The sequence below is a fragment of the Hippocampus bargibanti genome, linkage group LG11 (genome assembly GCF_051943395.1).
Source record: "Hippocampus bargibanti isolate YZ-2025 linkage group LG11, ASM5194339v1, whole genome shotgun sequence".
Lineage (NCBI taxonomy): Eukaryota > Metazoa > Chordata > Actinopteri > Syngnathiformes > Syngnathidae > Hippocampus > Hippocampus bargibanti.
The window spans coordinates 22,725,150-22,750,710 of NC_142744.1; the positions used below are offsets into that span (position 1 = coordinate 22,725,150).

Sequence of the window (25,561 nt, forward strand, 5' to 3'; positions counted from 1 at the left end):
CTTAGCGAAAGAACATCGATGGTTTGAAAGCGGAGTAAAAGAAGCAATTTTCATAAAATAACTAAATCCTTCATTAAACCGGTTTGGTGGGGTGAGGTTCAATTTCGATCGTTCGTACTACAGTTTACTTAGGCAAAATAGGATTAGGAATACTGATGAGGCGATACCGGTGGGAGTGGGGCATTCAGGCCAGTCGCTAGTCAGAACAATAGGAACAATCAGTGGAGTGGCAGGGAGTAGTCCTCTGCTCCCCCCAACCTGAGTGCAGGGACCTATCATAGCAGAGTTTGTCACCGCCATGTCTGGACAGTAGGGATATATATATATATATATATATATATATATATATATATATATATATATATATATATATATATATATATATATATATATATATATATATATATATATGGCCTAAACTACCAGTAAGACTTTAGTTTGCTGACGAACCATATCCGGGCCTGGTGCCGTCCAGTTATTCATACCTGAGACGCTTTCTTGTATATCTGCCGCTGTGATGGCAACTGGGTACTGTTCAGGGAGGTTGCTGTGCTCCTCTTTCAGAGTCCATTGTCCACTTCTGTTATGTGCGACCTCCTTCTCCCATATGCCTTTCCAGTATCTTTCAGTTTCCAGCTTTGGAGGGTCTGCTCTGCTGTTAGAACCCTGCCACTGAGCGTACACTTTCGCAGGTTGTGTTGCGAACAGCCTGTTTATTCTTCTGGCCTCATTGTCTTTCGTGTACCTCTTTAGGCGACTGGACAAGGCCTGGAGCCTTTGTTTGGAAGTTTCCAGTGCTTCAGGTATGGTTATCTGCATGTACCTCTTGGGTATTGGACTTTTATTAACACCTCTCTGTGTGTGACTACAAGGCCAGCACACAATGGAGCACAGAGAATTTTGGGCCCAACACGGCGTTTTCGTTGCAGTGATCCAGAGCCCCCACGCCCACCCACGTCGGCTCTAGTCTGGGCCGCAGCTGCCGGTGGGGGACTCCCCCCGTTCTCGTAACGGTGGTCCCGCACGCCCAAGCGCCAAGGCCCACCCGCCTCGGTTCTAGTCCTTGCCGCACCGCGGCCGGCGTCGGTGGACACTCTCCCCTCCGATGCCATCACTCGGTCAATTGCTTTGCGAGATGCAGGCTTGCTGGACAAATTTGTCATACGCACTGCCAGGCAGCTAGCGCGTTGCGGTGTCAGGCGTAGAATAAAAAAAAAAATAGGTTCTGGTGGTCGTGGTTGTAAATACGGGTGGTCGGAGGTCGAGCCGGTAATAAGTCAGATGTTACCTGTTTCTATATAAATAAATGTATGTGTGCATAAGCACATTTCAGGATGCTGAGAGGCAGCATACCTGATACCATCACTCTGACACCATCTTCGCAATTGCCAAGGCACTGTTGTTCGAATGTTTGGCAACATACTGTGAGTTGAGTATATATACATTTTATATCATTTAATTAATTTCCTTTTTCTTTGTGTGTGTGTTTGTCTGTCTTTTCTTTAGCTGCCTATTCTGGCCCTATCGGTAATCAGTCTCTATTTCCTGGAGCTAACAGATATTTTCCAGCCAGTGCATTATGGCTACAGCTGTAATGACAAAACACTTTCACTGCCCTACATCATACCCCAAAAAGAAGTTTGTCCTCTGCCTCTGCTCTTCGGCTTGGCATTTGCCATTCCCACTGCGACTGTGAGTACATCTTTCGTCACTGTACTGTATTTCGCTCCTTGGCTCATTTGTAATTGATTTTGTCATCCAACATTCTAATGCACTGGTTCTTAAGCTGGGTTCATTCGAACCCTTGGGGTTCGATGAGTCGATCTCAGGGGTTCGGCAGAGCCTCCGCGACACACTTCCTTTAATTATGGAAACGGAACATTCCGTCCGGCCCCAGAGGTCGTTTCGTCGCAATCGGTAGAGCTCCAGACGAAACAGAGAAATACCACAGGAAATCGTGGGGGCAGTTAGAGTCAGAAGCGTACCAAATCAGAAAAAATGAATACAGAGAGAGAGGAAGAGAGGCCAGCTAGTCAGAGAGGCCGGCTCGTCGAGTGACTAGACTGCTGCTGCATCGCCCATTCACAATGAATGAACAGGCTAGCCAGTAGCTACCAGTAATCAACGTGTGACTGTCGTTGTAGTACGTCGTTTTTATGTTTTATCCATACTACTGTGTCAGGAAAAAGAAGAAAGTGGTCAGATGAATATGTACAACATGGATTCTCATGGATCACGGAAGGTGATGGGAGTGAGCGTCCTATCTGCATGATTTGCAATGCCAAGTTGACGTCTGTGTCCAAAAGTGGTCCATCGACTTTTTGAGAAAGAAGGACAGATGACGGCTAAAAAACCTTCTCATCAGTGCCAAGTTGAGCAACTCGAGTCTAGCACCAGCAAAACTAAAGGAACACTTCTTCAAGCTGCATGGAGACGGGGAATACAAGAACACAACAATTGCTGAATTCACGGTGAAGAGAGCTAGAAGGGCCATTCTGCCTGCTCTTGGATTTGTACCTCTTAGCAAAGTTTATGCATTGTGTTGGTTTTGTTATTTGAACAAGGTGATGATCATGCACGGCTGATTTTGTATAGCAATAAATGACATATCTGTCTCGAAAAAAACATTTTATTTTTCAAGCAACAGGGGTTCGGTGAATGCACATATGAAACTGGTGGGGTTCGGTACCTCCAACAAGGTTAAGTACAACTCTTCTAATCATTGGTTGTCACTTTAAAATATGTTTTAAGATTATCAATTTCGTCACTAAATGATGAATATACAGTTATACCTTGAGCGTTGAAGGTAGAGAAAAGGAGTCAAAACATATCAGGAGAGTACTCACAAACTGGGTACCCTCAGTGGTCATTTAACAAATGTCAGAAAGAAAGAATAGGGAATGAAACCAAAAATTATGAAGGTACAAAAAGGAGAGGAGTAGCAGTACCTTACATTGCAGGAGTTTCTGAAAAACTACAGAGTCCTTTGGCAACACAAAATTCCTACTTATTTCAAACCGATAAACACTTTAAGGCAAAAATTATTGCATCCAAAAGATAGGCTGCCAAATGAAAAGCAGAGTAATGTAGTTTATTCAGTACATTGTAAGAATGAAAATTGTAAAGAGCAGTACATTGGGGAGACGAAACAAATTCTCAAAAAAAGACTTTATCAACATCGCAGGGATAATACAAGTGGGCCTCAATCGGCAGTGCATATGCACCTAAAAGCTAGCAACCACTCATTTGACGACAATGAGGTTAAAATCTTAGCGAAAGAACATCGATGGTTTGAAAGGGGAGCAAAAGAAGCGATTTTCATAAAACAACTAAATCCTTCATTAAACCGGTTTGGTGGGGTGAGGTTCAATTTGGATCGTTCATACAATAGCCTGCTTAGGCAACATAGGATTAGTAATACTGATGAGGTGATACCGGTCGAAATGGGGCAATCAGGCCAGTCGTTAGTCAGAACGAAAGGAACTATCAGTGGAGCGCTGCAGGGAGTAGTCCTCTGCTCCCCCCAACCTGAGAGCAGGTACCTATCATAGCAGAGTCCGTCACCGCCATGTCTGGACAGTAGGGATATATATATATATATATATATATATATATATATATATATATATATATATATATATATATATATATATATATATATATATACAGTAAAGTCTCGTTATATCGATATCGGATATATCGATAGTCCCGGTTATATCGATACTATTTCTATGCACGCACGGAGAAAATTACATGCAAACAGGGTCGGATATATCGATAGTCCCGGTTATATCGATATTTTTTCGGACTCCCTTGAATATCGATATAACGAGACTTTACTGTATATATATATATGTCCTAAACTACCAGTAAGACTTTAGTTTGCTGACAAAGTTTTTTCTTGGATAAGAAGCGAAACGTCTGACACCTTCAAAGAAGTACAGATGACGGCTGAAGAAACTTTTTCCTCGATGGACCACTCCTGTACGACTGAGAGCCTACAGACAGTTATACCTTGGCTTACGAACTTAATTGGTTCCCAGAGTGTGTAAGGCGAAAAGTGTGGATCCCAAAAATTAATTTCCCATAAGAAACCATTAAAATGAGAATAATCCATTCCCAGGTCCCCATAAAACATAATTTTCTACTTTCTAATTTTCTAAGCCTTAAAACTACACAAATTATACATTATTTTATGTATAATAAATGTGCTATGGTATTATAATTAAAGAAATAAACGGTACTGTATAATAAAGTCATTTCATTTACCTTTGTGATGGTCGATGGCTTGATGGTTTCATCAGCATTAAACACTTGATGACGAATGTAGGCTTTTTCTTTGACTATCTTGAGGAATGATACCTTGTACGTGCTTTCTCTGCGATAATTTGACCTAGTTCCTCATCAATTGTGTTCTGTTTAGCTGGGTTGATAGCTTTTTGCATCAAGATTACAGATGGCTTCTGTGGGTTATTTGTGGAGCCTGATTGACGGGAATTTTAACCTTGCAGTCTACACTCTGCCTTTGAACTATCAAAGTTATATAAAAATCAAAGTATACATATATATATATATATACAGTAAAGTCTCGTTATATCGATATCGGATATATCGATAGTCCGGTTATATCGATATTTTTTCGGACTCCCGAGAATATCGATAGATATATATATATATATATATATATATATATATATATATATATATATATATATATATATATATATATATATATATATATATATATATATATATATATATCTTTTCCTTTCGGCTTTTCCCCTCAGGGGTCACCACAGCGAATCAACGTCATCCATCTATCCCGGTTTTGTGCATCCTCTTCTCTCACGCCAGCTACCTTCATGTCCTCTTTGACAACATCCATAAACCTCCTCTTCGGTCTTCCTCTCGGTCTCCTGCCTGACAGTTCAAGATTCAGCATCCTTCTCCCGATATAGTCGGTCTCTCTCCTCTGGACATGTCCAAACCATCTCAGTCTGGCCTCTCTGACTTTCTCTCCAAAGCCTCGAATATGAGTTGTCCCTCTAATGTCCTCATTCCTGATCCTATCCAACCTGGTCACTCCCAGAGAAAACCTCAACATCTTCAGCTCTGCTACCTCCAGCTCTGCTTCCTGTATTTTCTTCAGTGGCACTGTCTCCAGTCCAAACATCATAGCTGGTCTCACCACTGTTTCATACACTTTTCTTTTCATCCTAGCTGAAAGCCTTCTGTCACACATCATGCCTGACATTTTTCTCCAGCCGCTCCAGCCTGCCTGGACACGCTTCTTCACCTCTTTTCCACACTCTCCATTGCTCTGGACCCCAAGTATTTAAAATCCTCCACCTTCTTTATCTCTTCTCCCTGGAGCATCCCTCTTGCACTTGGATCCCTCTCATTCACACACATGTATTCCGTCTTGCTGCGACTGATCTTCATTCCTCTCCTTTCCAGGGCATATCTCCACATCTCTAGTTTGTCTGCCCCCTGTTTTCGCTAGAGATCAAAATGTCATCTGCAAACATCATGGTCCAAGGAGATTCTTGTCTAACATCGTCTGTCAGCCTGTCTATCAACATAGCAAACAAGAAGGGGCTCAGAGCTGACCCCTGTCCCACCTCCACCTTGAATTCCTCAGTCACACCGACAGCACACCTCACAACTGTCTTACAGTCATGATACATGTTTTGCACCACTCTGACATACTTTTCCGTCACTCCAGACTTCAGCATGCAATACCACAGCTCTTCTCTGGGCACCCTGTCATACGCTTTCTCCAGATCTACAAAGACACAATGCAATTCCTTCTTACCTTCTCTGTACTTCTCTATCAGCATTCTTAAAGCAAACACTGCATCTGTCGTAGTCTTTTTTGGCATGAAGCCATACTGCTGCTCACAAATGTTCACTTCTGCTCTTAGTCTAGCTTCAACTACTCTTTCCCAGAGTTTCATTGAATGGCTCATCAACTTTATTCCTCTGTAGTTAGTACAACTCTGCACATCTCCTTTGTTCTTAAAATGGGCACAAAGTACCCTTTGTCTTCATTCTTCAGGCACCTGTTCACCATCTAAGATCTTGTTGAATAACCCAGTCATGAACACCACCGCCACCTCTCCAAGACACTTCCATACCTCGAGGGGTAAATCATCAGGCCCGAGTACCTTTCCCCCCTTCATCCTCTTCAGCGCCCTCCTCACTTCATACTTGCTAATGTTTGCTACGTCTTGGTCCACAACAGTCACGTCTTCTACTCTTTGTTCCTTCTCATTTTCCTCATTCATCAGTTCTTCAAAGTACTCTTTCCATCTTGCCATCACACTACTGGCACCTGTTAATACATTGTCATCTCTATCCTAAATCACCCGAATCTGCTCCGGGTCCTTACCATCTTTGTCTTTCTGTCTCGCCAGGCTGTAAAGATCAGTCTCACCTTCCTTGCTGTCCAGTCGAGCATACGAGTCATCATAGGCCTCTTGTTTGGCCTTTGCCACCTTTACTTTAACCGTGCGCTGCATCTACTTGTACTGCTGTCTACTCTCATCCGTCCTCTCAGTGTCCCACTTCTTCTTTGCTAACCTCTTTCTCTGTATACACTCCTGCACCTCCCCATTCCACCACCAAGTCTCCTTATCTACCTCCACTACTTCCACTAGATACACCAAGTACTTTCTGAACTGTGTCTTTGTTTATGTTTGCTGTAGTTTGCCAGTCATCTGGAAGGACCTCTTGCCCATCTCAGTGCTTGTCTTACCTCCTTCCTAAATGTCATGCAACACTCTTCCTTTGTCAACTTCCACCATTTTGTCCTCACTTCAGTCTTCGGTTTCTTCATCTTCCTCACTGCCAGCGTCATCCTACACACCACCACCCTATGCTGTCTGGCTACACGCTCACCAACCACTACTTTGCAGTCACTGATTTCCGTTAGATGACTCTGTTGACACAAAATGTTGTCTACCTGTGTACTTCTGCCTCCACTCTTATAGGTCACCCTATGTTCCTGTCTCTTCTGAAAGAAAGTATTCACAATAGCCATTTCCATTCTCTTACAAAAGTCAACCACCATCTGTCCTTCAGCGTTCCACATCTAGTGTCCAAACCTGCCCCTCACCTCCTCATCATCTTTGTTTCCTGCCCCAACATGTCCATTGAAGTCTCCACCAATTACAACCCTCTCACTTCTCGGGATGTCCTGTATGACTTCATCAAAGTCCAACCAAAATTTCTCCTTCTCCGCCAGCTCACATCCTACTTGTGGGGCATACCCACAAACAACATTGAACATCACGCCTTCAATTTCTAGCTTCAGACTTATCATTCTAATTTATACTCCTTTTACTTCTAAGACATTCCTAACAAACTCCTGTTTTAATATAGCCCCAACTCCATTTCTCTTTCTGTCTTCACCATGATAGAACAACTTAAACCCTGACCTAAACTTCTAGCCTTGCTCCCTTTCCACTGTGGTCTCCTGGACGCACTGTATTTCTACCTTCCTTCTCTGCATCATGTCAACCAGCTCTCGACCTTTACCTGTCATTGGATTGGATTGGATTGGATTGGATTTGCCTTTATTAGTCTCACAGTGGAGAAATTTACATTTCACAGCAGCAAAGTGAAATTGTTCCTACATTCAAAGTTCCTACTCTTAGTTCTATACTCTTGACGTTCCATTTCTCTCTTTTCCGCCGGGCACACCTCCCTCCTCTCCTTCTTCGACTAACAGTAGTCAATTTTCCACGAGCACCCTGAAGGTCAACAGTCCCAATGTTGTTAACCCGGGCCTCGACCGATCCGGTATGAGATTCAGAGGTTTGATTCGCATATTTGTTTTTGCAAATATTTTTAAGTCGGATGCCCTTCCTGACACAACCCTCTGTATTCATCCGGGCTTGGGACCGGCACAATAAGACACTGGCTTGTGCCCTCTTGTGGCTACATTAATACTGGAAATACTCCAGTATATATATGGAGTATTTGATTCAATGAGTGCAGAGTAGTATTGTGATTTAGCTTGAGAGATACTGTTCTTGGAGAGAGAAAACGGTGTACATATCTTTGTGAACAGTGAGTCTGATTCTCCGATAAAGTCTTTCAAGCTGGCGTGTTTTCGATTTCATGGAGCGGAGATGAGCGTTGAACCAGGGTGCAGAACGAGTAAATAAAACAGAACGGGATTTGACAGGAGCGAGTGTGTTGAGAATGTCGTTGAGGTCCGAGTTGTAGTGGGGAAACCAGTTCATCAGGAGATAATCAAACATTGAAGCAAGAGAGTCTGGGTTAAAGCCCTTGAGTTACGAAAGTTAATAGAACGGTGTGTTTTGGTGGTGGAGAGTGTGATGGAAACCTTACAAGTAATGAGGTAATGGTCTGTTATTGGGAGTTCAACAGCTGTGCAGTTGGAAGGAGACAATCCAGAGTAGCATATGAGGTCAAGTGTGTGCGTAGGAAAGTCCACAAATTGGCTGAAGCCAAGGCTATCAATGGAAGAATGAAATCAATTGTTAGCTGAATAGTTGAATTATCTATTGTGATGTCACGAGAGGCTGGGTCCTGGAGGGCAAATACATTCCCCTAAGATGGCTTCACCCAGAGAGAGTTTTGGCCCCATCTGGTGGGAGGCAGCAATTCAAACCCCACACCTGTGGCTGATCACGGCTTGATTGGCAAGCTAGGCTTTTAAGACAGAGAGCCTCTGAGTGTAGAGGCCGTGGAGACAAGCTCCATTGCTGTGCTCTTTGGAGAAACTGATTACTGCATGGAACTCATCGCCAGTTGGGACCATACGACAGAACACTGGATTTGGACCCTTGCTAAAGGTGGCTAGGCTACCTAGGAAGGACATCAAGAGGGGTGAGGCCTAGAAACACATGGAAAAGAACTCCGTCTTCAGTTTCACCTCAGAAGAGACTTTATTATGATTTAAGTATTGGAAGAGACTCCATTCTTGCCTTTGTTGCGTGTGAATTCCCCCTGAAACCCTTTATTAAAACCGTTGTTTGCATTCAAACCTGTCGCCCATTGCGCTCCTTGTCCTGTCCCGCTGAGAGCTAGCCTCTCATGACATTACATAATGTGTATGTATGTTCAAGTCTCCCATGATATTTATATTTGGTGAGAGAGAGGAGAGATCCGTGAGAATAGTAGAAAATTTGTTTAAAAAGTCACAATAAGGTTTGGGGGAGGCGGTAAATAGTGGCGGGAATTGTGGGAGTTGGACCAGAAATTTGGCATGCAATGCATTCAAATGAACACATTTCAGGGAGCAAGACTGGGACGACATTCCATATGTCACAATAAAAAATACAGGAAAGTCTCGTTATATCGATATCGTTTATATTGATAATGCTGCTTATTACGACACTATTTTCATTTCCCGTGCACATTTCTAGTCTTTTTATGTATAATTAGTTCCATTTAGTACGATTCGTGGTTTTTACGATATTCCGGTTACTACGGTGCTCTTTTTCATCTCCCGCCGTCCATTTTGGTATGTTTATATTGATACAAAAGATATTTAAGGTCGATATTTGCCACCATTATCGAAATCTGTATCGGTCGCTACGCTGTATCGGTTGCTGTATTGGTCGCGCCATTGGTCGACTTGGTCACGTGACTTGGTCACGTGAGTTTGTTACGTGACCAGCTCCCGTGTAGCAGACGCCATATTCATTTTCAGACGCCAGCTCGTGTGTAGCAGACGACATTTTCTACCGTCCTCAACAATGGCATACATGTTTGCAATCGATTAAAGAATTATATGTGCCATTTTAAGGCAACATTGGGGGAACATCTCTCACCCAAAAAAAAAGAGGCACAAAGGCCACCTCCGTTTCTTCTTATATGGCGCTTGGATGCCCTCTAATGGCGGCTTTTTGGCGCAACGTGGTTCTCAGACCTAACATACTTCATTAAGTAATGTAAACGTTGCAGTTTTGGTTTTTCATGCATGTACTCTATTTAATTGTGTAGCATTCAGATATCTTTATCGCTTGCAACAATCACAGTTTTTTTCGTGGTTTCGTGTGAATAGAACGTGAGGATTTTGCATTGGTGGCATTTTTGACAGGAAATAGTCATTAAAAAAGTGCAAAGACGTTTTTATTTTATGCACAAATTTATTTTTCACTTCACTACTGTACAAAAAGCATGTCAGATACGCAATCCATGAACCCAATGATAAAATGACATGCCATATCAAAGCTCTCCCGTTTACGTCCCCCCCCCCCTTTAATGCAGTTCGGCGCAGGACGGATATATCGACAGTACGGTTATATCGACATTTTTTCTAACTCCCGAGAATATCAATATAACGAGACTTTACTTTAGCTAGGCCACCTCCACGGCTAGAATGGCGTGGTTTAGGAATATACACAAATCCTGGAGGAGTAGAGTCGTAGAGGCGTTTGCCACATTTCGTTCAGGCAAAGAAAGTCAAGTTTACGGTCTTGGAGGATGTCCTGGATCAGTTCCCCCTTTCCAGTAAGTGAGCGGATGTTTAGAAGGCCAAAGATGACAGCGGTGCAGTCCTTTGTGGTAGTGTTTTCGTGCCTAGCCAGGCTGGCTCATACGCTGTGATCCATGGATCGGCGGTTATTTCTGCGAATCCGGCGTCGGGCTGACCGAAGGGAGGTGAAGTCCCTCGAGTCATCGACGGGGAATCTCAGACGAGACCAATGTTGGATGTATTTCCACGGAGGACGACGGGCGATGTCGGCGAAGTGGTTCATCGGCGGGGGGAGCCCGTCCATTTTGAGCAGATAGTAAGGAGCTCGGACACTGAATATTTGAGCCGCCGTTCCGTGAGTCGATGTCCGGGTAGTGGTGAATCAACGACGGTGGAAGGCTCATCCCGCGAGAGCAGAGCAGCTCTGTCGCAGGAAAGTGGGGCCATCGTTCAACTGGTGGAAGAATTGAACGGGCGGTTGAAGCCGACAACGGGCAGTTGGAGCCAACAGATAGGATGTCGCAAATGATCGCTAATAGCAGTCAAGTGATCACTAATAGCAATCAAAACAGTAGAGATGATGGATTGAAGGCTCAAAAAATGTAACGGGATGAGATCGATGTAATCTGCTGGCGGCAAAGAATCGATGGTTTGCCGGAGAGCAGCGGCAGCACAAACGCGCTGTCGTACACTCAGACTGGAAGTCTTTGAGGGATCCTTCCTGATAAGGATTGTTCTCCCTTCGGTTAGCCATCCTGGGTGAGTTCCATCCATTGAGATTAAGAAAAATCCCACAACATTTACCACCAAATTGCTGAGTGTTGTCGTGTTTTACCTTATTCGCTTCAACTGCCCTGGTTTGAAGTCATCATCTGCAAGCCGTCTCCAGGCTCCTTGTGTTGCCTTCAAGCAATACTGGAAAGTGGACTTGCAGTAGTTGAGACTCCCAGGACTTGAGAGCACCAAATGTTAGGGTCGTTATCAATGCAAGAATCAAAAGGAAAAGCAAAACGATTCTTTAATCTTTTGGACAGCACAAAATGCAACTGCCTGCACGCAGAGGGGCAGGCAGCCCGAGGGGCGAAGAGAAAGAGGACCTTTTGTAAAGACCGGCAGGATGTGATGTCATGACTGGAAGTATAAGAATAAAATGGAGGTCCAAGAAAATAAAACGATGTGTCAGGAAATGAAAAGATGTTTAAAATAAGTTCGTATACGAATTGCCCTAATAGTCACATTGTGGTTGGCGACCAACGGGCAGCACCGTCGGCCCTGCCTGTAGCTGCACAGATATTGGTCATTTTAATCAGCGGCAGTTCTTAGGACTCCCGGCACGGAATGACCATTCAGTGTCGGGTCACTGTGTTTGTTTAACCCTGTCAGGTTTGTTTCATCTTGTCATATTTTTACACATGGTTTTGTTTGATACTTTAGACTTTTCTGTTCTGATGACTTTGATGGTTTAGATTTTGTTCCTGCTGACTTTATTTTAATAAAATGTGTCTAATACACTTTGCTCTTCCATTATGTCCCTGATCCACTGGTGGAAAGACGCTTTGATCCTCTTCTCTTTCATCTAGAACAGCTTCATGTAACAAAGAGGGTACAGAAAGTGCTTAAGAATGAATGACTCTCTGTGTCTTTGTGGGTCATATTGTCTTTGTATTGTCATATTATTTGTTATTTTGTTTTTTTTGTTCTTTTGACATCAATACGGCGCCGGGAGAGTGGCTGCCTTTCCAGCAGCTCATGTATTTTGTTTTTCTACTTTCATTCCTTTCATCACTTTGCTGCTGTGAAATGTAAATTTCTCCACTGTGAGACTAATAAAGACAAATCCAATCCAATCCTCCCTCCTGCATGCTTTTTTGGGGGCCACCACCATCACGACCGTGAAAACCGTGACACCTTGGGCGCCTAGCCAGATATTCCTTTGTCGTGTTTTCTGGTCATTGTCCCAACAGTTTGTTTATTCAGTCACAACCATACTTCTCAACTCAGTAGTAGACACTATGCACCAAATATAATCTTTAGTATCATTTCTAAGCAGTATAAAGTGTAAGATATCACCAAATTCTTCCTTGTAAACAACAAGTCCTGATCATGTTCTTTCTCTTCATCAGGTGACATCCTTTGGAAGTAAATATCATCCACTGGTTATATCATTACATAAGCAGTACCAAAGCATTTGCTGTCCTAACACAAAATTATAATTTAACAAACTAACACCATGTTGTTATCTCATTCCAACACTCAAAGAAATAAAGGCAGGCCAATTTTAACCCACTCGGAATGGATTCATGAGGTGAGAACTCAATGGACAAATAGGTCTGTTGACCTCTTGTGTCCAAATTAGGGAGTGCCTTGATAGGCTGAATTTAGGTCAATTTATTAGGCCAATTTATATGTAAGTATATAATTGTACCATCATCTTACTGAGACATGGTGCTTTTCACGATATATTCTACTTTGTATGTTCCATAGTTTAATGTGTTTTTTGTCACAGATGAACAGAACAGAACTGTGACATTAATGCAGTCACTAGAAATGAATGTAATGAGGTTGAAAAAAATAACAACATTCAAATGAATGGTGTCAAATGAATCATGACATAAAATATTTTACTTGTTCTTTCTTTTGTTTAGATACTCATAGGAGAGGCCGTTCTATTCTGCTATCTATCCAGGAGGTATTTGAATTTGCAGACGGAATCAAACATCAGTGCTGCTGGATGTAATTTCAACTCCTACATTCGCAGAGTTGTTCGCTTCATTGGTGAGAAATCGCTTACATCAGTATACTATGTTTTAAAATACGTACTGGAATAAAACATATGAAATATCTATCTATCTATCTATCTATCTATCTATCTATCTATCTATCTATCTATCTATCTATCTATCTATCTATCTATCTATCTATCTATCTATCTATCTATCTATCTATCTATCCACTTGTCTGTCTGTCTGTCTCTCTATCTATCTCTCATATATATATATATATATATATATATATATATATATATATATATATATATATATATATATATATATATATATATATATATAAAATGGTCGATTGTTGCATAATTGTCAGGTGAGGAGCTCCCACAAGTAGAAATGACACAGAAGTTGGCAATAAAGTCTTTATACAATGCAATGCAATCGATGAGAAGGTTTCTTCAGCCGTCACCTGTACAAATTTGAAGGTTTCGGACGTTTCGCCTCCTATCCAAGAGGCTTCGTCAGCGAACTAAAGTCTGACTGGTCGTATCGGCCCTATTTATATATCCCTAATGTCCAGACATGGCGGCGCCGGACACAGCGATGATAGGTCCCTACTCTCAGGTTAGGGGGAGCAGAGGACCCCTCCCTGTGGCCCCACTGATTGTTCCTACATTGCTGACTAACGACTGGCCTATTTCCCCCACTCCCACCGGTATCACCTCATCAGCATTACGAATGTTGCCTAACCTGTTTTGCCTAAGCAGGCTATTGTATGAACGATCCAAATTGAACCTCACCCCACCGGACCGGTTTAATGAAGGATTTTGTTGTTTTATAAGAATCGCTTCTTTTACCCCCCTTTCAAACCATCTATGTTCATTCGCTAGCAGGGGTGGATTTGGTACCGACAAGTAGAAGTTCTCTTTTGTCGCTGTTCATTTGATGGAGTTAAAGGACAACGACACCATTTTTTTGTTTCCTAACTGACATCAGAAAAACGTTTTAGAGCATCTAAAATACCCAAAACACGTAGGCTGATATTTTTAGTCAAGTGAAAAACACCAATATAAATGACTTATAGTCTCCCAAAACTACTTCAAAATGACCTCAGAAAGTTTCAGTTTCAGAAGGTCCCGCCCCCATGTTCGTGGTGTCACGCCAAGAAGTCTTGCCTTGCTCGAGAATCAAATCAATGGCTTCAGATTCTGAGAATATGATCCAAATACAGTAAAGTCTCGTTATATCGATATTCAAGGGAGTCCGAAAAAATATCGATATAACCGGGACTATCGATATATCCGACCCTGTTTGCATGTAATTTTCTCCGTGCGTGCATAGAAATAGTATCGATATAACCGGGACTATCGATATATCCGATATCGATATAATGAGACTTTACTGTAGTTCTGAAGAGGAGAGCATAAATGTTTGCAATCGATTAAAGAAGTAACTTCGTGTGATTTTGAGGCATCTGGATGAAATGTAATGTCCCAGAAAATGCACAAGATGGCGCCAAAGCGCCATTGTAAATTGGCTAATTTGTCTGCTGGGAATTTGTGTCAAATAGAATTGTCTCGGCAAACTACAAATATGGCCGAAGCTGTAGTCCAAAGATGAGTGTCTTGGTGAAAAACTACAAATATGGCCGAAGCTGTAGTCCAAAGATGAGTGGCACCATTTTTCCCCCAGAGGAGAGAGCTGAAATGAAGGCAGGTGTGCCAGCAGCTGAAAGCCATTCAGAAATCAAAGGCTCTCACCAGAAGCAACCACTCCTTAAAATAGTCAGTTGCAACACTGTTCAGGTTCGGTTCAAGTGCTGCTCTAGGAGTTTACCAGGACAGTAGAGTTCAACTGTGTAAAGACCAGGGTGGCTGACGGTGAGAGAACCTGTTATTGTAACCGTTTATTTGATAATTTGATTTGATGGTTTAATGTCAAAACCAGCCTGTTAAGCCTTCAAATGTAAACCTAATTGCTGTTTGTGTTTTACCTTCTTCAAAGGTTTTTCACCTTGCAAACTTGCAATCTTGAAATCAGCTTGCAATCTGCAATTGTCTTTTCAATGAGAAAAGAGATGATTAAGTCCAAAATAAAAGAGGAAAAAGAAAGGAAAAATCTGTCTCATCACTGGAGTCAAAGAGTGAAGTCCCAGTGTAATCCCGGTCAACACAGTCAAAACCCTTTTCAAGTTAGGAGGAGAACTCAAAAAACCAACATAACTTGACAGTGAAAAACCGTAGTGAAAAACCGGTCCCCCACTGGACATCAGTGAAAAACCGGTCCCCCCACTGGACATCAGTGAAAAAGAAGTTCTGGAAACCAGGATCGTCCAGGCCCCCTGACTAAAAATTAAACAGCTTAAATTCACCCAGTTCCCTCCAACTCCACCTGAATTGTGAGTATGGCCGACAAGAAGGCAATTGACCAGCTTAAGACTGAGAGGACAACTGCAAAAGCATCATTCACCCGCCTGGTTAACAGCCTCACCAGGAACCATGATGACTTGTCTGAAGAGGAGCTCAGAGACAGTTTTAAGACGCTCATCGCAGCAGCTGACAAAGTTAGGGAAGCCAATGACAAGGTAGAGGCCAAACTCCTGATACAGCTAAGAGATGGGGAAACAGAACTCACTGAAGTGCAGACACGTTAGCCCAAGCAACCACAATCCATTGGCAAACTGTGACGTAACATCCTGCCCTTTTCGTTAATAATGACGCCTGCTGGAAATGTCTTTTTAGGCAAAGTCTTTTAAAAAAATCACAATCGGCGGGAGTTTCGCTCTGTTAGCATGGCAGCCAAGCAAAACAGGAAACGAAGCCTTTTCGCCAGCTGCCGTAGTCCTGGTCCGGATGGCAGTTTCATAAAACGGCAGCGCCAAGACGGACCTCCTTGGAAATGTTCAATTTTCATTTCCTCCGCGAGCGTTACTGCTCTGAGTGGTATGGTGACAGTCGAAACGCTCCTTCCGCTCGCTCTTAACTCGCCGATCCATTGCTCGAAGCTTTCCTCCAACTCCGGCCACTTTGCCTTATGTCCGCGTATTACGTCACAGCGGCTCGATTCCAATGTTCCTCGGCGTAGCTGATAGCCTTCAGTTCAAACTGAGCTTCATAACCATGTCTCTTTGCCATTTTCAGGGTTGTTAAAACAGCAATGTTTTGCATAAAGCACATACCGGTTCGTTTATACACAAACCACGCCCACACATCCCCTCATGTTCTCGACACGTCCTCCTTATGGCGGTCTCTAATATGTCCGCACTACAGGGCACACCACACATTTTGAAAAAAATCTGAGACGTTTATATGCACCTTATGGTCGTGAAAATACGGTAATTTTTCAGAAACTCCTGCAATGTAAGGTACTGGAATGTAAGGTAATGTAAGGTAACTGGACCTTGCCCAACCACAAAGTTCTGTGTGGGGTGCTTTGTGAGTATGAGATGTCAGAATTTGCTTTGCATTGCCAGCAGTAAGTCGGAATTGTTTCATTGAGAGGGATTGCCTCAATAATGCATCGCTGCTTTTTGCAGATAAAGTGGTCGTGTTGACTTCTTCAAGCAAGGCCTTCCAACATTAATGAAGCGTTTTGCAGCAAAATGTGAAATGGTTGGGGTGAAAATTAGCACCTCCAAATCTGAAATAGTAGTCCTCAGTCGGAAAAATTCACTGCAGGTCAGGGAGGAGATCTTATTCCAGTAGGAGGAGTGTAGGTATCATGGGATCTTTACAATTAGTGAGGGCAAGAGGGAGTGAGAGATTGACAGGCAGATTTGTGCGGCGGATTGGCGCAGCATCTGCTGCGCTGCGGACTGTATCATTCTGTCGTGGTAAACAAGGAGTTGAGCCAAAAGGCCAATCTCTCAATTTCGATGTATGTCCAAACTAATCTATAGTCATGAGCTATGGGTCGAGCAGCCATGATGTGTTTTCTCTGCAGGGTCACCGTGCCCTCCTCAAGAGACAGGGTGATAAGGTTGGTCCTCCAGGAGGGGCTCAAAAGTCGAGCCGCTTCTTCTTCATGTTGCAAGGAGCCAAATGGGTGGGTGGGTCATCTGAATAAGATGCCTCCTGGATGCCTTCCTGGTGAGGTCTTCCAGGCATGTCACACGGGTAGGAGACCTATGGGACGACACAGGACACTCTGTAGAGACATTGTCTCCCAGCTGGCCTGGGAATGCCTTGGAATCCCCGGAAAGAGCTGGTACATGTGGCCGGAGAGAAGGACTTCCCTGCTGAAGCTGTTACCCCTGTGACCTGACAAGCCTGTGATGGATGGATGGATGGATGGATGGATGGATGGAAGTTCTGGGTACATTTGCAGAAGCATTAAAACCTTTGTTGTGTGTGTCTAAACTGAAGATGCATTTTTGAGCTATTTATAAGACAAATCAGATACAACCTCTATTTAAAAACAATTCTTATGCTTTTTCACAGGGGTACACATCTTCGGCCTGTCTGTGACTGCACTGATAACTGACATTTTGCAGCTCTCTACTGGACAGCACACACCTTACTGGCTTGATGTGTGCAAACCCAATTTAACTCACATCAACATATCAACTTGTGATGAAGCTTTTATTCTGGACGATATTTGTTCTGGACAAGACATGATTGTAATCATTTCTGGGAGGTAAATATTTTCTGTGTGTTCTTTTTAGTATGTGTATAGTTTTGGTTGGACTGTGTGCATGAGTTCCAGTTATGCCTTCACAAGAAATATTTGTGTATGTGAGTACCAGCATGTTTAAAATATGCAAACAGTATTTGCACAACAGACTACAGCAGTACACATCCTTACTTAAATCATGAATGATAAAATCTGATACCGCAATTAACATTCATCAGGAGTGTATTCTGAGAGACATGATGGAGACTTGTGTTACTCTGATGGTGCAGCCACCATTAGCCTCCAGCTAGCTCCTGGCCAGCGATTGCTGTGTAACCAATTGGGTTTTTAAGGCAATTAATCGCCAATGAGGAGGAGGAGGAGGAGGCAAAGAGTGAATTGCTGCTGCAGTGGGACAATACCATTAACACCCCGCGCACCCTTTCTCCCCACAAGCCCATCCCTCCCATGTAGCAAACACAACACTAAGCAATAGTTTGTCAAACATTCAACAGACAGTTAAAATACACAAAGGAAGTTGCTGGATGGGACTGCGAAGGTGCACAGCCAATCTGCTCATAGAAAAAAGCATGTGCCTTGAATGAGTGGCTATTGCATATACAGTACAGTACAGTACAGGCCTGTACACAACCTTCATTCAACATTTTTTTACAGTCTTCTACTACAAGACTGGAAAAAAAATCTGTTGTTCTGAAGCCGTGATAAATGAAACGCAAAATAGGGAGGAGTTACTGTACTCTGAATTAATGCATTCTTCCGTTTTGACAAATTAGCACACACAATAACAGTATGCATTCAATAAGGAGAGGGGGGAGGTTTGCCCATAGGAAAAATTGAATGCTTGAACTGCCAGGCAGGAGACTGAGAAGAAGACCAAAGAGGAGGTTTATGGATGCTGTGAAATAGGACATGAAGGTAGCTGATGTGAGAGAAGAGGATGCACAAAACTGGGTTAGGTGGAGGACACTGATTCGTCCTCACAACCAATGAAGTGAAAAGCCGGAAGGAAAAGAAGAACTGTATACATTGCGCTCCACAGTATGACTGAATATTGAACACAGGCACAGTGGAAATGCACTACTCTTCTTCTTATCTTATCTTATCTTATCTTATCTTATCTTATCTTATCTTATCTTATCTTATCTTAGTTTATCTTAGTTTACCTTAGTTTAGCTTAGATTTATTGTTAGTTTAGCTTACCATTTTCTTGTCAGGAGAACAGGCTCATTCGCGAACGACACATCACTCATTGTGGCAGCTCCGTGTGTATCCCGAAAAATAGTTCGTATGCCAAAGTAAAATTTTCATACATTTAATGTTTGTAAACCGAAAAGTTCGTAGGCCAAGGGTTTCGTAAACCGGGCTATCACTGTACTTTATCCAGTGGAAAAAGGTGTGGCAGCAGCATTACTTGCGCTGCCAGACTGGAGATTGCAGCTGCATCTCTGCACTGCTGGAACGCAATTAGCAGCCGCAACAATTGTGACACTGGAACTGGCACAGGAGGGTGTGGGACCAGGTCTGTAGTCATGTGGTCTTGCTTGTATCATTATGTCAACTTTTGCATTATGATACCCCAAAAAGCAGGGAGGCCGGGGGAACAGGGTGTACTGAGCAAAATATATTCATAAAGGCATTTGCAGGAGTTTATTTTCAGTCAAAGGTCAGTCAGCTTTATTGTCAAATATGCTAATATGCATGACATACAGCACAGATGAAATTAATGTCCTCTCGGACCCAGCGTGAAAGGCACTTATAACGTGGCTAAAAAAGTCATACAATTGACAACAGACAATACATGTAATTTCTGAATGTAAAGTGAGGTAGTGTCATATACAAAGTGATGAAATAGTAGTAATACAAAACCAAAACAACAACAAAAAGTTGAAGTGCCGTCTTGCAGAAAGACAAAAAAACGAGAAAGAACAAAAAATACAGTTCAGGATGATAGTACAGCGTGTACTCAGAGTTCGGTGAGTGTGGCAGTGGGAAGGGGCAGGGGGGGCAGGGCTGGGAGGGAGTTGTGTCTTCGGACTGCCTGCTGGTCTTGGCTCGGAGACTCCGCAGTCTCCTACCCGATGGCAGCAGGCTGTGGGAGGGGGTGGGTGGGATCGCCAGCGATCCTGATGGCATTTACTGAAGTACAGAAACATACTAGAAACTACAAAAAATATGACAGAAACAAAACTTGACACTAGTCCACAGGTACACAATCATCCAACAAAGACTGACAGAACCAAGGGAACCAAATGCAAGAAAGCTGACGCAACAGGAAACGGATTCGCAAGACACGAAGAAAGCCACCTTTTTAATACAAGGAATCTGAATGACAAGAACAGTTGAAGACTATTGGAGACCACTATTAACTATGGATGCTCGCCATGGACTGGACATGCCTCGTGGATGTTAGTTTTTGGGAGTTTTGATTTGCTTCAAATGAATGTCCAGACCCATGTCATCACCATTGCACAAAGTATCTTACATTATCAGGAGAGCATCAGTGGACACCACCTTTTAAAAAGTAATCCTCATTAATTACTACCTCTGAGCCCATCTGTCAATTCAACAAATCCGCATATGACACACCGAAGTGTGTTTTTTTATACTTTCTGAACAATACACAGTCATTTTTGCATTGTAGTATGTTAGTGAAAATGTACACAAGGCAGACCTCACAAGCTCCGATTTGTGAGGGCTCCCTGTCCATTGTTATATCACCCTGGTTTAACGAGGAGTTTTTTTTTCGTATTCAACAACGGGATTGTAAACAAGAGTGATTTAAAAAAAAGAGAAGAAATTAGTAATTACTAAGTAAATAATCGTTTAGTAATTAATGTCCTTTTTCTGTTGGTACTACATACTGTATGTCACGTCCGCTCGAGGAGTGGCGACAGGACTCGAGGGACGACGGACGGTGGTTAAGGTTGGATCCAAAATACACGGTGGAGACAGTGATTCCAAAAAAGAGTCTTGACTGAGACACATATGGCATGAACAGAAAATAAGGCAAGGTAGAGGGCAACAACAAAAACAGACCTGCGTGCGGAGGGGTGACGGGGAACTTCCATGAATACACCGACAACAACTGGACTGTAAGGGTGGCTTTTATAGCCAGAACGCACAATTAAGGAAATGGGGAACAGGTGCGTGAGTCAGGAGAGCCAGGAAGGGAGGGGCCCGCTCCAAGGAGCAGCGGAGGAAGAGACAGGAGGGGAGGGGCACACTCCTGGCATCGACGAGGATGTGACACTGTACATCTGAACTACAGTAGTTCACCATACTGCCATGAGAAACTCCAAATATTGCATCAACAGATCACCCAATGCAATGGGAATATTTAGGGGTATCCTTATCATCTTTTTCTTAGCATCTAGGACCTAGATGATGTCACACATAACACATTTTTCTTATTTTAAAGGAAGTCTTTCCCCTCCCAGCATGCTTCGTTGGCTAGCTTTGCAGCAGTCTATGTCTCCGTAAGTACACACACGCACACACACACACACCCACACACATACATAAACACACACACACACACACACACACACACACACACACACACACACACACACACACACACACACACACAAACATGCCTCCTCAATTTTTCCCACCTGCTCTCCACATCAAGGTCACCGTTACTGGTCTCCAGGCTGGCAAGTCCCTCTGCCAGCTTGCTACACATTCTGGAGAGTCCAGGGCCCTGGAGTTTAGACACCTTCGGGGTTGCTGCTTCTTATGAGGAGGTTGAATTCTCAGCTTGAGCCTGGACTTGATCAGTCGGTTATCAGTCCAGCATTCAGCCCCACGCATGGCCCAAGTAATGCAGATGTCATTTCGGTCCTGTTGTCTTCTGATGATGCAGCCCAGTAAATGCCAATGTTAGGAAATAGGGTGCATCCATGATGTGATGTACTGTGATGAAAGATGGTGTTGGATGCTCAGAGCACAGAGTGAGGAGTCGGAGACCATTGCTGTTTATTTTCCCTGTCCCATGCCTTCCGATTACTTGTTTCCAGAACCTGGCATCAGTACCTATTCAGTCATTGAAGTCATCCATCAGAACAAGTTTATCAGGACTTTAGATATTTAGATATTTATCCAGGGAGTTGTAGAAGGCATTTTTGATGTTGTCATCAGCATCCAATGTGGGAGCATAGGCACTGATTAGAGTGGCAAAGTGACCTTTCACCAGGGGTATACGCCAGGTCATAAGCCGTTCACTGATGCCTTGGGAGGACTCCGGGATTGTACTGAGTAAGCTGCTTTTCACAGCAAAGCCAACTCCATGGAGTCTTCGCTCATTCTCATGGAGACCCTTCCAGAAGATGGTGTAGCCCTCACCAACGACTCTGAGTGAGTCCTTATCTGAGAACCGAGTCTCACTGAGTGCTCCAATATCAATGTTATATCTCTTGAGCTCATGTGCAATGAGGGCAGTTAGTCTTCGAGGTCTCTCCATTCCGTCTCGAGCATCAAGAAGGGTGTGAACATTCCAGGAAGCCAGGTCCATAGTCGTGGGTTTTCTTATTTTGCATTTTCGACCGCAGAGGTATTCCACCTGTGCACGACCAATCATGTATTGGTCACCTTTTCTAGACCCTACCCCTGTAAGGGGTGAGCAGTGCGGACCCTGAAAAGGGCTGCTCAGATGCACAGGAAACTGCCAAAGGACAATGTTGCTCCATCCCATCTTTTCAACGACCATCAAGCCTGTACCGCCCATGTGTAGGAATCAAGCTAGAAGCTCCTAGTCACATCCATGACCTGCCCCCATCACTATGTTCTATCGCCAGAGGACTTATATGGTGGAAGCTGAAGCCTGAGCTACTAGTGGATTTAGTGTGAAGGACGGGGTGCGCAATTCATTCCTCCACAAACTTGGCCACATCCACTCTATTCCAATGGCATCAGTGAGGACTCAAGATGACCTTCAGCTGAGTGCGATTGCACGGGGCTGCCGGTAGTCCGGTCTCGGCGACTCCGCCTATGCCTACCCCGGGTGCGGGTTTGGGATCACTCTCTGTACGGCCTCTACCCTTCGACCTGTTCGGCTTGGGTGACACTGCCAGAAGTACAAGGCCCCGTCCGACATACGCTTAGCTCTCGGGGTCATGGAGATGCACAAAGTGCCTCACCACGATAAAGTGGTGATCTTTGTAGAGGCACAATCTCACACACACACACACACACACACACACACACACACACACACACACACACACACACACACACACACACACACACACACTCAGGTAATCTATTATATCTCTGTATTTATAGCACTTGCCTGTAGTAATAGTAAAACATGATTTTTCTTTGATGATATGGATCTCATAATATGATGTATGATTGGACTACATAAAAGCTTTTGAATTGTGTTTCAGATGTATTTAAATGCAGTGCTGACAGACTCCACAAAGCTATTGAAACCTCTCTTGGTGTTTGCTTTCATCATGTTGGCCATCCTAGCTGGATTAACCAGGATCATACAGTTCCGAAACCATCATGTTGATGTCTACTGTGGATGGATCTTGGGGATAGGGGTTGCTACCTACCTGGTAATGCCATCAACAAATCATATTTTTAATTGATTTAAATGTGGATATAGTAGACCAGGCATGGGCAACTTAAATTATGGAGGGGCTGCATGGTTTCCAGTCATTTGTAGGTAAAGTTAGATTTTGTACATTGAGATGTCGTCTTTGTTGTGTTCCCGTGAACATATTATTTTGTCCAACACCTTCAGAATCAATGAAAGGAATTGAAGCTATACAGCCAAGACTTATACAGTGAAATAAAAACAAAGACTGTTGGAAGTGATTTGTTTTGTATTTCCACATCATTTACTTTATAAGCGTAGGTCTGTGTTTCGGTGACATGGTGGTTGACTGTTTAGCACTTCCAATACATTGCAAGGTTTGGTTCCGGGTTCTGGCCTTACTGGATAAATTTTGTATGGTCTTCCTGTGCCTGTGTGGATACTGTGTGCGATACTCCGGTTTCCTCCCAAATCCCAAACACATGCATTGCAGTCTGATTTAATACTTGAAATTGTCCCTAGGTAAGATTGTGAGCATGGATTATTTTTTTGAAACTATTCTGTCAGTATGAATTTGATGCATGCAACACATTCCAAAAAAATGCTGAGTACGATGCAGTTCATTCATCTAAGGCTAAGGCATTTGTGACTTTCCCGTGTCATCAGACTGACATTGTAAATTTGTATTCAGGGGATTTTTGCAGTGGGAGGTTTCTGCCCTGGTGAAGATAAGTCAAAAGGGCAGCCTCGTCCCTTCACATTTCAGAAGCTTCCCCCCTCACCTTTCCACAGCGTATACCAGTCAGATGTCAACAACAGCCGCCAAGGTAAAGAGAATGTCACAGTTTGGTAAATTTCACAGTCAGTCCATATGCTTGATGGTTCTTAACCTGAGTTTAAATGAACGCTATGGTTTAATTCACAGGTGTCAAAGTCAAGGCCGCGGGCCAAATCCGGCCCGCCACATCATTTTTTTCGGCTCGCGAAAGCAAATCAAACTTGTTAAATTCCATGATGATTGCTAAAATCTGAGCCAAAATGTCATATTTTTGGATGTCAACCACAATAAAAGTCATTATTCTTGACTTCATATTTGAAAACGAGTTATTCATTAATTTGCTTTGCGCTCTATATGTAATATTTGAAGGGATTTAAACATTCTAATGGGTTCCCCAAATTCATAAAGCCCCTTGAGAGGAAACCATAACTACAATGTGGCCCGTGGCAAAAAATGACTTTGACACCCCTGGTTTAATTGAATCAGTCTTGGGGTTTTTCATGGACTTGAAAAATGTCAATTAGCTATGACACACCCCCTTGGTCATTACTGGCTGCAAATGATCACATTACATTGCTTGTCCAAACGTTGCTTTATATAACCTGCTATAGGTTATAACCTATAGCAGTCAAACATACGGCCCGCGGGCCAGAACCGGCCCCCAAGGTGGTTTGATCAGGCCCGCAGGATAATTTAAAAGTGGAAAAAAATGCAATAACGACACAAAATTGATATTTTAATGAGGTGCAATTCAAGGATTGTCCACTACAGGGCAGAGTGGTACTGTTTCGATCAACAGAAGAAATCAGCGGTCTTTTTTTTCAATCGCGGTTTCAACACCCTCATTAGCCAAAATGTCATTATCCAAACAGAAAAGTACATGAGTGTAGAATTTTCAATGAAAAATAAATCATGTCATATTGTTTACAAAGATGCGTGGGAAACATTTGTGCTTTGTGTGTTTTGAAGGAACTAGATACATTTATTTAGCCATATTAAATATTGCAAAAGACAAACATTAAAATAGTAAGTTTAAAATATTTAATTCAGTTCAAAATTGTTAAAAGATTAAATGTAACTGTTAACGCTAATATTAGCATGTAATATTCTAACCTAACAGTTTTCAACAAGTTTTGGTATTGAAGGAATGATATTTGGTTATTTATAGCATGTATGGTATAATTTTAATGGTCTGTCCCTCTTGACATCTACCGAGGCCATATGTGGCCCACGATGTGAAATGAGTTTGACACCACTGACCTATAGGCAGTGTCTGAAACGCATGACAAAAGGTTAGTGGACATCAGGGCAGACAAGTCTTGTTGCCTGCCCCATTTTTCACAACTTGAAGCACAATAGGACGACTAATCGGAAAAAAAATTGTTGCAAAGTATAAAGGATTTACCTACCACAAATGCTCCCATACTTAATTT

General features: G+C 42.9%; 1 protein-coding gene across 2 annotated transcripts in view; it reads left to right on the forward strand.

Moving 5' to 3' along the window:
- LOC148891953 (phospholipid phosphatase-related protein type 4-like) overlaps positions 1 to 25,561 on the forward strand; it is a 76,406-nt gene that overhangs the window by 11,570 nt on the left and 39,275 nt on the right. The window contains exons 2-7 of one of the 2 annotated variants that reach the window (XM_089007464.1): positions 1,507 to 1,692; positions 13,099 to 13,228; positions 17,616 to 17,811; positions 21,227 to 21,284; positions 23,196 to 23,369; positions 24,042 to 24,177. In XM_089007464.1, coding sequence (XP_088863590.1) covers positions 1,507 to 1,692; positions 13,099 to 13,228; positions 17,616 to 17,811; positions 21,227 to 21,284; positions 23,196 to 23,369; positions 24,042 to 24,177 — 880 coding nt within the window. The remainder of the gene's footprint in view (positions 1 to 1,506; positions 1,693 to 13,098; positions 13,229 to 17,615; positions 17,812 to 21,226; positions 21,285 to 23,195; positions 23,370 to 24,041; positions 24,178 to 25,561) is intronic. The other variant, XM_089007465.1, reaches the window with a different exon arrangement.